This window comes from Lycorma delicatula, chromosome 7, assembly GCF_047948215.1.
Source record: "Lycorma delicatula isolate Av1 chromosome 7, ASM4794821v1, whole genome shotgun sequence".
In the NCBI taxonomy this organism is placed as follows: Eukaryota; Metazoa; Arthropoda; class Insecta; order Hemiptera; family Fulgoridae; genus Lycorma; species Lycorma delicatula.
The window spans coordinates 146,946,195-146,959,603 of record NC_134461.1 but is presented as its reverse complement, the minus strand read 5'-3'; the positions used below and the strand labels follow the sequence as shown (position 1 = coordinate 146,959,603).

The following is a 13,409-nucleotide window of genomic DNA, read 5'->3' as shown; positions in this document are numbered from 1 at the left end:
CCTTATCTTTTTTACTCATACCTCTTGCGATGTCCTCCTCAAAAATCTTCTTTACCTCCTCTTCCTCAAGCTTCTCTAAATTCCACCGATTCATCTGACACGTTTTCTTCAGGCTTTTAAACCCCAGTCTACATTTCATTATCACCAAATTATGGTCGCTATCAATGTCTGCTCCAGGGTAAGTTTTGCAGTCGACGAGTTGATTTCTAAATTTTTGTTTAACTATGACATAATCTATCTGATAGCTTGCAGTATCACCTGATTTTTTCCATGTGTATATTCTATTATAATTTTTAAATTGGGTGTTGGCAATTACTAAATTATACTTTGTGCAAAACTCTATAAGTTGGTCCCCTCTTTCATTCCTTTTGCCCAGCCCGTATTCACCCACTTTATTTCCTTCCTTGCCTTTTCCAATGCTTGCATTCCAATCTCCAACTATAATTAAATTTTCATCTCCTTTTACGAGTTTAATTGCTTCATCAATCTCTTCATATACACACTCTAACTTATCATCATCATGGGCGCTTGTAGGCATATAGATGTTAACAATCGTTGTCAGTTTAGGTTTTGATTTTATCCTTATTACAATGATTCTATCGGTATGTGTTTTGAAATACTCTATTCTCTTCCCTATCTTCTTGTTCATTATGAAACCTATTCCTGCCTGCCCATTATTTGAAGCTGAGTTAATTATTCTAAAATCACCTGACTAAAAGTCGCCTTCCTCTTCCCACCGAACCTCACTAATTCCTACTACATCCATATATATCCTATCCATTTCCCTTTTTAAATTTTCTAGCCTACCAACCTTTTTTAAACTTCTAACATTCCACGCTCTGACTCGTAGAATGTTATTTTTTAATAACATATATTTAAAAAAAATATATAATAATTTAAAATATAATAGCGGGTGGTTATTTAATATTAATGTCGTGCAGTTTCTTTTACATGCATCAGGATTTACAGGAGATGCTTGCGAATCAGCCGCAGTTTGTTTACTTGAACTCTATAAGGTAACTGAATAAGATATAGTTTACAGCATTTCTGAAATCAGTTCCACTGTGTTTTTAGTTTTACTTAATTACATACATAATTCAACAATTTTTTATAAAACGGAATTAATTTTTCTAATGATTTAAGCACTAGATTTCTAAGATTACTGTAGTTTCTAAAATTACATTTTTTAGATCCTGTGTAAGATTCTATACTGCATCTCCTAAGATCTGATATTCCTGTAATATCTGGAAGATATCAAGATGTGGCATTGTGAAATTAAGAGGATTTTAAATTTAAAAAAAGAAAAAAGTTTAATAATTTAATATCAATTTATCATTAAAATGAAATAACACTGATTGCAGTTTGCATTAGATTTAGTAAGCTGACATGTTTTGTTAATAACATACTTAGTTAATTTCTTAAAAAAGTACCAGATAATCCATCACTTTTAGTAAGTAATAGAATCTGTATAAATGTATAAAAGATTTTGTATTAATATAAATAATATATAATATAATTTTAATAGATAACATTAAAACAATAATACTGATAAACATAATTTTTGTTTCCTAACATACAATACATGATTTTAATCTGTTTTTTGATGCTGAAAACAAATATGAACTCAGAATCTTTCTATCACCCACCATTTTTGAAAAAATTTTAAATTTTAGTTAAAGACTTTTTCATTTTTCAATGCATAATTAGCTCCTATACTGTATTTTGTTAGCTCATTTTTTATTAACTTTGTTAACATAATTTGTAAGCTATAAATAAACAATACTAGACAAAGAATTAAATCACATCATAGTTACATATTATGACATCATATCTAATACTGAAGAGTGAGTCTTCATGGACAAAATTAATCATGTCTGTGCAAGTAAAAACATGTAGCTAAAAACACAGCTGTGTTGTTTGTATTAAGCAATGGATTTAGGAATGAATTAATTTTGTTTAGTCTTACTGCTGTCTTAAGTTTGTTAACAGTGCAGTGGCATAATTCCTCAAAATTGTGTAAATGATGTGGATGCATTTTGTTATATATGTGGAGAGTTAAAATAAAATAGAAAAAAACATTATACCTTTAATTAAAAAAGTATATCATTTGTACTTTCAGTGTAAAATTGGTGATCAGGATAAGAAGTCAGCTGCTCATACAGTATGTACTAATTGTTCTGTATATTAAGAGGATGGCTGAAAGGTACATGGAAGGCTTTGCCCTTTGGTGTACCTATGATTTGGTGTGAACCAAAGGATTATGTAACCAATTGTAACTTTTGTTTAACAAGTATGTCTGGAATTTCTACAAAATCTAAACATACTGTAAAATATCCTTCATTGCAATCTGCAATCAGGCCTGTACCTCACAGTGAAATTATTCCAGTTCCTGAGCCACCTGTGAATGTATGTTTTGAAAGCAGCGATGAAGAATCAGGCAGTACTGAAGAAGACAACAATGATTTTTTGATTTTGAATTACCTTTCAATAAGCCACATCTTATATCACAAGGTCAATTAAATGACTTGATTAGGGATTTAAATTTATCAAAAAATCTAGCTGAACTGTTAGGATCAGACTGCAAGGTTGAAATTTACTTTAAAAAAATACAAAAATTTCAGGGTTTTGAAGCCGACAAAATCAACTTTCTCAGTACTGTATTGATGAAAATAATTTGGTTTATCGCACAAATATTGATGAGCTTATGTTGCACTTAGGACAAGTTCATAAACCTGAAGACTAGCGCCTTTTCATAGATTTGTCCAAGTATAGTTTAAAAGTGGTTCTACTTACTATACAACGGTAACAAATATCCTTTGATACAAATTCCAAGGGGATAAAATATTTTTTTTACCCCCTTTCCATATCAAGCTAGGACTAATGAAAAATTTTGTAAAAGCAATGAAGAAGGATAGTCCCAGATTTTTGTACGTCAGGCAGAAATTTTCGAATGTAAGTGAAGGAAAAATTAAAGGAGTATTTGTTGGTCCTCAAATAAGAGAATTGGTAAAAGGTGATGTATTTAACTCAATGTTAAATAATGTAGAAATGCAGCTTGGGCTTCATTTAAAAGGTTTGCAAAACGTTTCTCTGCAAACAAAAATACAATTACTACAATATTGTTAATCAACTTCTTACTTCATACAGAGCTATGGGATGTAATATGTCTTTGAAAATACATTTCCTTCACTCAATCTGTATTTTTTCCCAGACAACCTCGGAGATGTAAGTGATGTACACGGTGAACGTTTCCACCAAGACATTTTAGTGATGGAAAGCTATAAAGGAAAATGGAATACTAACATGCTAGCTGATTACTGTTGGACATTAATTTGGGATGTGCCTGAGGCTATATTTAAAGAAAAGCATCAGCAAAATCATTCCAATTCCAACACAGGTATGGCCATGCAGAATTATAGATTTTAACTATATTTTCCTTTAATTTTTTTTTGAAGCGTAATTTATTTAAAACTAAGAGTGAATGAAAAATTGTATTTACAGATATGTAATGTACGTAAAAAAGCAATTCAAGAAATGGTATCACACTTAGAGAAACATTAATTTTTTTTTTTGTCTGTCAGTGTAATGAATCAGATATACGTGAACCAGACAATTTTTTTTAACATTAACTTGTACATTTTACTGAAAATAAACAAGTTTAAGTTTTTATTTATTTGTTACAGTAACAGTTCAGAGGTAAATTTTTAAGTCAAAAAAATTAATAACTAAGTGGGATTTAAAGCCAAAATTTTCAGAATGAAAAGCAAAGACACAACCGAGCTATTGTAGAGGTTGGCAATTGCTTTCAAACACCTACTGTTTAATTATGTCAGTTCTGGCAAATTAGGGGAAAATGACCAAAGCAACTAAATTATTTGAATAAGCTGGTTGTTTAAAATTTGGATAAATAATTATGTGATTATCATAAATAATTCTATGATGATTGATTTAGTTTCTGTATAAAATATAATTATATATCAGTATTTTATTATGTACACTAAAACTATTTAAAATCCTTTGTACTGTTTAGCTATCCACTTAATGTTTGATTAAATGCATTACGCTACAGAGAAAGGTAATTTAATCAAAAAAACATATAGAGTAATAAATCCATAATATTTAAAAATATATATATTTCCTTAAAAAAGCCATAAAACAAAATAAATAAATAAGAATAGAGTAAAGGTAAAACAAAGGTAATTATTAGTAAACAAAAGGTAATTAAAAAATATAAATAAAATAATTACCACAAGGGGAAACTGCAACTGGTTGTGAAACACGAGTTTCTCCAGGAGGAAGTACAACCATTACGGTAAGAACAGATCCAAGACTTGTACCAACCCAAAGTGTTGGCAATGTACATTGTTCTAAAACAAAGTTAATGTATAAAAAATCTCAACACATAAAAAACAGTATAAAAATATCTGTAACTATATAACAAAACAAGGAAAACAATAAAATATTTTTAACTCATATCAATTCTCAATGTAAATATAAAAATTTATTTGTTATGTTGTAAACATTCAGTTAATGTTGAAATTAGCTGGATCATTAATAATGAAATTTTGACTTTATTTTAAAAATAATCTTACAGAATTTTATATGGAAAATTATGGCATTTGATTTGATTTGTTATTTACTTATTTCATTTCAGGAAGTGCAGTTTTATTACTGAATTATAGTTACTAATGAAAGATGAATTCTGTAGCATATGAAAAATGCCAAACCTAATTTTTTATTCAAACCCAGAACCTTCTGGATAAAAGGCAGATATGCTACCACTCACATAATAATTTTTATTGTAGGTTCTTACAATTCTGAATCTGGTGATGGTGTAAAGCAATTTTTTCAAATACTATACAGAATAGAATTCATGTTTCTTATATAAAATTGTACAGACAATAAAATTTATCTCCTTAAACATAACAGAATTACTACTATTCTGCACTAATTTTATGAAACAGTAATGAAAAGCTTATTTTTCTCTTTTTAGTTTAATTATCTAGATGTGATAATTTATAATTAATATTTTTATGGTTGGTAGTTAATGAAAAAAAATTAATAATTAATATTCCAATCAGCACTTTTTTCTTTAATTAAATTTGCATGTAATTAATTTATACGACATAATTTGTACTCTTGAAAATAATGTCAATCAATGATTAAACTGAAAAAAATCATGGTAATAAGCGTAGTGTTAGGATGAAATTAATCTTACGAGTAGATTGGGGAACAGGAGAAAATTCTGAAATGGATAGTGCTTAAGTAACAAAAAGTTTAATACAAGAAGATGAAAGAATTCATTTGAAGGAGGAAAAGATGAGCTCGGAAGAAACAGTGAGTAACAAATATGGTTTAAAGATTTGGTTGAAGCAAAAGTAACTTATAACAAAAGTAAAAGTAACTAGTAACATCTAACAAAATGAGAATGCAGAAAGACTAACAGGGCACTGACTAAGATGCTAATGTCTGAAGGAAGATGTTACATAGGGAATGATAAAAGAAATGAGAAGAGAATGATAAAACAGTAGATGATAGACATCAAATTTGAAGGAAATATGCATAAAAGTATGAAGAAAGCAACAAAACAAGGGGAAAGGTTTCTAATAGTCTAATTAAAAAGAAATTACAAAAATTCTTGATTCTAAATCCATCTGTATGTTTGTGGCAGCATGAGACAGTGGTTGAGAACATTTATATACAATGCAGATGATTGATGACAGAGGTCAGTAATTTGTGCCCAGAGAATGCCTAAAAACTTGGATATCTACTTATCTCTACAACATTCAAAACTACACTGACAATATCCCTGAAAGTACTATTAGAATTAATTTCATTCAATCTTTGCATTACAGCAGAGAAATATCAGTTATTTAGATTCTTCTGTAGTAGCAAATGAAGAAACCAATACTAAAGAGATGGTCCTTTCTTGAGAACAGTAGCTGTTCTGAGCTGAGAGTTCTACATCAATAATGTAACACAGAGCAGGAAGAAAGGATTTAATTTTTTCATGATGTATTATATTAGGAAGGATTTAGAGGTCTGGCTTCACCAGATAATTATGTCAATTTCTGGTTGGGATTTTTAAATAGGAAAGAAAAATTCATGGTTAGGTAAATAGGGATATTAACCCTACAAAACCATACAAACACCAAGGATTGCCTTTAGAGATAAACATTTCTAAATATTCTCATATCCTTGGCAGAGATCCAGTGAGTGTTTAGTCAAAACTCACAGAACACCATACACCAATGTGAATATCAAGGAAAAGGGATGGTCAATAATCTGTTCACAAAGGGAATGTGTAACCCAGGCAAGTGCCTGAAACTTTTTGCACATAGTCCATCCATTAAATTTCATCCAAACTCCGATCGACAGTGGTCCGTGGGAACTGTAATAGATTTCTTTACTCAGGATAGCAGTTATACTCCTGATCAATGATTCTGCATTTAGATTTTTATTATTTTAAATATATTCTACCACAAACTGTCTTACCACTACATACTAAAGCACCACTGGGTTACACTCACAGTCTTCCTTAAGGAAAATCATTTCCTATCCTCAAAATTGTGGCATTTGGAAGTACCCAGCATAATTATATATATATATATATATTACCCACCAGGTTGGTCTAGTGGTGAACGCGTCTTCCCAAATCAGCTGATTTGGAAGTCGAGAGTTCCAGCGTTCAAGTCCTAGTAAAGCCAGTTATTTTTACACGGATTTTAATACTAGATCGTGGATACTGGTGTTCTTTGGTGGCTGGGTTTCAATTAACCACACATCTCAGGAATGGTCGAACTGAGACTGTACAAGACTACACTTCATTTACACTCATACATATCATCCTCATTCATCCTCTGAAGAATTATCTAAACGGTAGTTACCGGAGGCTAAACAGTAAAGAAAGAAGAAGAAGAGCATAATTATATTAACCATTCAAGCAAACTCTCCTTTCACAAGAGGTGAGGATTTCATTTCTTTGATCTTCAACATCTTTAAAAGTGCGTACATCTGCATTTGCAGATGAATGTACTGCTAAGTATGTATGTATATTTCTGGATGACACTTAAGACAGTCAATAGCAGTTTTATTTTAACTGATTTGTTTAAGAATACCAAATAAGGCTGTTAGATTATCTCATTCTGTAACAATGTAATAGATGCATTAACATCTGTGTTAAACATTAATAAGAGCACTAAGTTTCAGATAAAAAGATTGCCAGGACAACTTTTATTGGCTTACCCCAGCCTGTAGAGGTAGTAAGAGACTTACTAAAACTGTTAACAAAAAACAGTTCTCTGATAAAGTAAAGAAACCCAACATTTAACAAAGATTTACAGGCTTTTTATTGAAAGAATCCAATGAGATATTTCTATTTTTAGGATGGGTATGAAAGTCTTATTAAGACTTTCAGGTAAGGATTAGTTTCCTAATTGGACATTATACATTCAAAAAAAAATAAACCTAAATGATAATACCAATAATTCAATGAGATTTGTAGGCACATGGGAAAATCTTTTTGCTAAATAAGGAAGTCCAGAATAAATAAATTAAAACTTTGGGATATATTTTCTCCTGGGCACAGGTTCAAAATCATTAGGGCTTTTTTATATCTTTTTAAGGATATAAAAATAGTCTACTCAAAGTCATAGAACTAGCATGAAATTAACTGGGAGTAACAAAAGATACAATAAATAAATCACTGAAGATAATACCTACCTGATTTTTTTGTATATGAATCAGCAAAGGCGAGGCACTGAATTGCTTCTGAGCTAATTATTTCCAGACTTGACATGCTAGAACTTCGTGATCTCGAAAATGAACTATCCAGTTTATCTGTTAATATAACATTCTTGTATGTAATGTAAGTATTATTATGTGAAATTTTTATTATTCTCTTAATTATTATACTTTAAATATTATCAATAAAAATAAAATATTCAATGAATACATCTCATTTACAAGAAGTATTCTGTAAGAATATGTTAGAAGTAATTTCACCTTATCAAGATTTTTTGTCAAATTTATTTGAATTAATATAATGTTAACGACTTATTTAATAATGATAACTAGTTATCATTAAAATAAATAAATTAAATAGCAATGATAACATTAGATTGAGTTAAAAATGCATCTTTCAATTCAAAATTTTAATTTATTATAAATGGTAACAGGGTTTGGACCATCATATTTTTCTAACATAAAAATCAGTTCAATCACATATCGATTAAAACCTAGAACCAGAATAACATAAATGTTATCAGTATACAAAAAATATGTTATCATATATTTTTTTTAAAAAAAGTCTGTCAATATTTTTCAAATATTGATATAATCACAATAAACATATATGGTTATCACCAATGAATCAAAGTTAAACCACATTATGAATGTTTTTTTATAATACCTTACTATATATACTGAAACTGTCTTTATAAAATGGCATTAAATTTATGTACTGCAATTCTCTGTTAGTTATGTACTAAAATTCTCTGTTTATTCTAAGGTTACCAATGAATAAATTTACAAATTATGTTTTTCCAACAAAATAAATTTATAGAAATAATATTAGAAAATTGTTAGGGATGTAGGATGTAGAGGGTATACCGAAATGAAACGACTAGCACTGGATGGGGAATCTTGGAGAGCTGCATCAAACCGGTCGAATGACTGAAGACATAAAGAAAAATTAGAAAATTAAAAAACTGTTTGTTCTGATAAACTGATGGTAATATTGTTAATGATGGTTGTAAAACCTATTAATTTTTAACAACAAAATAGATCCCAAAGTTACTTAAAATAACATATTTTTTTATTTATGTAATTAATAAAAGTAAGCAAAGTTTATTTAAAGTAAATCTGGTTTGGTTAATCATTAACAATTAATTATTTCAATAACAAGTAATTGAATTATGTTATTTTGTACATTTTATGCAAAAATACTAAATGAGACTATGAAGGTAACAATCAGTTTTATGGTTGAGATAAAGCAAGAGAAAATGCTACATGTATCTCTTAAAAATTTTGTGCAGACTATAAAAACTTTGAAAATAATCAAAAGAGGGATAATATCAGAAATCTAATGGATGATTAAGAAGTTAACTTGTCAGTCCAACTATTCTGCAATGACACAAGACTAATTTTGAAATAAAATTAAAGATGCACTCTTTTTAACTGGATTTAAATTTCCTCACTGATAAAAATATAAAAATCCTGATAATATATAATTCATCCTGATAATATAAAAAATGTTTCCTTATAATCTGCATATACTGACGCCTGAAACTTCTTGGGAAAAGCATTCCAGAAATTGAAGGATATGAGGCATGAAAAAATGACTATACCTAAAGATACATTTAATATAAAGGTTCCCATAGATAACCATAGTCTATGAATGATGTGAGCAATTTCACAAGTAGTTAAGACCTGCAGTAAACATTTCTGCAGTATTAGTAGGTCTTATCAAATCTACAGCTTGTTATTTCTGAAACGATGCTATTAATTTAATTACAATAACCAAATTATTCTAACATTTAATTCCATTTAAAAGTATGTGTACTGTTAAATGAATTGGAATAAGGATCCTCTAGCATTAAAGAATAATTGTAGAAACAGGTGACTGACAATTTTGCTAACCAGTTAATGTAAATACATTTTTTTTTTTTAAATAACTACGGTATCTTTCCAATATAAATTTTATTTAAAAATATACAATTATTAAAATGTAATTTTACTCATCAACTAAACAAAAATAAATATGTGACTCACTGAAGGATAGTATGAGGCTAAAATTTTACTAGACACTTAAGCCATTAAGCAGTATTACGCTTAATCCTAGTTAGGATATCTGTGAAACCATAGGCTGGTAATCAAGGATAGTGAAAAGGGGAAAGTATACAGAGAAACTGTATACTTCAATTCACAGAGGGACTGTTCACGGTTACTATCTTAAAATGCATTATGAGCAAAAAGATTTTGTTTGTTTTAACATGTTAAGGGCTTTCTTACAGTAAAAGCGAGTTAAGTAATTCCATGAGACAGAAAATTTGAGTTCAAATAATATTCATCTTTGGAGGCAAAGATGAATAAAATATAACATGATAAAACTGAAAACTAGTTTTGAGTAAACAAATAAATCAAGAAAATTAAAGAAATTTATATATAAATTCAGAACTTTCATACCTAGTTCCAATCAAAATTGTAATAGTTACTTAACATGTAAATTACACATTTAATAACTATTTAAATTACTTTTGTGATAATAGTAATTACATCATATTATTTTCTCAAGTATTTATTTCGCTATGAACTAACTTATTTCATAAATGTAGAAATTTCAGTAAATATTTTCACAAAATTTCTAACACCTACAGAAAACTGCATGAATACTCAATCTACTTCATTTGGTTATTTCAAACATTCATTTTCATTATCAGTTTCAGTATCTTAAGCATTTTCAATATTTCTTTTAGATACAATATCCATAACTAAAATAACTATTTTGTATGTAGATATACAGCAATTAACACAAACTGAAAGTTACTGAGACTTAATATTTGTAAATCCTATTATTATTTAATAAAAAATATTTTCTATAGAAAAAAAAAGATAGAAATCTCTTAATTAAGTTAAATTAAAATTAATAATATGCATAAAAATTTAAATATATAATTAATTTTAATACACGCACACACCATTACCATGAAACAACACACTTTTAAAAAAATTAATAAAAATAAATGCAAAGCAGCAAAAATAAGTGCAGCCAATCAAACAAAAGCATTGTTAGTAGATATAAAAAAAAAAAACATGCAATAATGTCTTAGCCACAAAAATTATTAAATTAAAAAAAATTACATACCCTTCATAAAATTATTTTAATAATAGAAATAATTATTATTAATTTCATATTTTTGTCTGAAATCATTCTGATTATTTATATGTACTTATTAATATTAAAAATCATTAATGAATGATAATAAAAAAAGAGGTCATAACCAATGTTAAATTGTTTAAGTTTAACCACTTATATGTTCAGTTATATTTTTCAAACTCTATCTAAAGATATTTTTTAATCACATTATATAAAAAATAATCTAATTAAGATACCTTATAAACTGTATAAATCCTTAAACTAAAATATCATTTTTCTGCCACCAACATTTAGTAACTAATTCAGCAGATTAAAGGTTAATCAGAAAATTCTAACAGTAATAAAACCTTCTGAAATATGCATAATAAAATAATTAATAATTTATTACAAATACGGATAATTTTAGAAATTTTGTAAGTCAGCAGAAGATTCTAATACTCTTCACACATTTTAATTTTAACATAAAATTTTATTATTAAATAGTAATTCCTTATTATTCAATAAATCATCGTTTGTAGAAGCTAAAAATAATTTATTGTAATAATTTTTTACTTATTACATGTTATAAGCCATATTACATTGTATGTAGTCATATTTTTTAATGGACAAAACAGATTTTCAAAATCTGGACCAAATCATGATCATACCATTAATATTATCTTAGAAATTCAATGGATATCATTTATTTACCTGCAGTGCAATGTGGATAATTCACATTCACTCAAAAGACTGTAATAAAAAAAAATTGTATATAATTATTTTTTTAGGGATTCAACTAATTGATGATAAAATTACTTTTTAATAAAATAAAAAAAATAAAAAAATAGTGCCAGATTATCTTGGTATTTTGGTGCCAGATTATAATTTTTTAAGATAACAGAATTCTTTTACATGGTGACTCATCATTTACACACCATTTTGAGTGCCATTAAATTTATGCGATCTCATTTTTATTTTTGTTTATTTATTAAATTAATATTTATATTAACAACACCAAATAAATGGAATTATATTTTTTTATGAACTAGTGTTTCTTATACCTCTTTGTTTATATACATGATTTAAAATATACCGTCTATGTGTTGCTATTAAAAAAGATCGCCGATTAACACAACAAAAGAGCAAGAACTTACTTTGTACAAAAACCTTTTTAAATCCATAATTCAGGTAAATAAAGATTTTATGAATTAAATTATTTTCTTTTTAATAAGTTAAAAAAAAATTCCTAGCGTTATAATGTGAAATAACTGTTGTGTGCTGACGTATTTTAAATGATGGTTATTTCACTGACCCCTTTTTTTCAGTTATAGAATTATTTTAAATATTGATTTACTTTTTAATAAGGAGACCAGTCGGCGAGGATTTCTGAAATAAATCACGATTTCTATGACGGTGACATCGTATGAACTTTACAACGAATTTATCATTCGTCTATCTGTACCACACCAAATTTTTTACGATGATTCGCTAATTTCCATTTATTTTTAATAGTTTGTGTACGGGCTCATGTTTGTGGTTCAACAAAATTTTACGAATGATTAACTGTTTGATGGATACAGTTTCCCGGCAGGTTTGGAATTCCCCGATATGCCCGCTATTCGTCTGAAATAATTGTCGATCCGCTTTTATGAAATCTATTATCAAAGGCATTAAAGTTTGCGCGTTTCTGTTTAGCAACGTGAAAAAAAATTCCTCGCTAACCTTGACTAATTAACGCCGTAATTTTTTGAGTATTTATTTAATAAATTCAGTAATTATTGCAATTATTTATTATTTAAATAATCAAAACACTCCTGTTAATTAGTCACGGTTAGCGAGCGAAGCGACCGTAGGTTAAGTTTGGTTAAATTATATTTATAAAATAAATAAATATAAATAACCATTTATTAAAATTAATACAGACTGTTCATTTTCCACCGAAATCCGATTGACTACTTTGTTTTTAAATAAAGCTATAGCTGCGGTGGCGTTAATACGTAAGTACCAAAAGTAGCTTAGGGGTAGGGTAGATTTGCTGAAAAAGAGTTTAGAGCAATTTTAAAACTAAGAATTTACTCGTATGAGTATAAATAAGTAAATATTTAACTTAAATGTAAAATATTTATAACAAAAATCTTTTATAAGAAATTTAATTAATTTGTTTTTTTAGATCTCTGTTTCATAAACATTATGGATTTTATGTTGTGGTAAAACTATTATAATTTATCATTTCCGATTAACAAAAAAGTTCATAGTTATGAAAAAAATCAAATGTTATTAAATTGAATGAATCTATTGTTTAAAATGACAACTATAAAAATATTCTGTAGGGTAAACTTTACAAATTCAATTTTTTTTATTAGTACATATGTTAGAATCTAAAACCTAACAGTTGTAGGTGACCTGAAATGAGTTACAAGACACTAATGAAAATAGCTCAATTGATTCTTAGAATATCCTGCGTAAGTATAAAGTATCAAGTATCCTACGTAATGCAGAGTAGAAAAATGGAAGATGAGGTAGTTTTCAGTTGCCGTCTTCACAAAATCAAATA

General features: G+C 27.9%; 1 protein-coding gene across 1 annotated transcript in view; it reads right to left on the bottom strand.

The window, feature by feature from the left end:
* The window catches only part of Tomosyn (syntaxin-binding protein tomosyn), a 769,959-nt gene that overhangs the window by 64,361 nt on the left and 692,189 nt on the right, over positions 1 to 13,409 (bottom strand). The window contains exons 15-16 of the mRNA XM_075372103.1: positions 7,723 to 7,839; positions 4,248 to 4,367 (exon numbers count right to left, since the gene is read on the bottom strand). Of these exons, the coding sequence (XP_075228218.1) occupies positions 4,248 to 4,367; positions 7,723 to 7,839 (237 nt within the window). The remainder of the gene's footprint in view (positions 1 to 4,247; positions 4,368 to 7,722; positions 7,840 to 13,409) is intronic.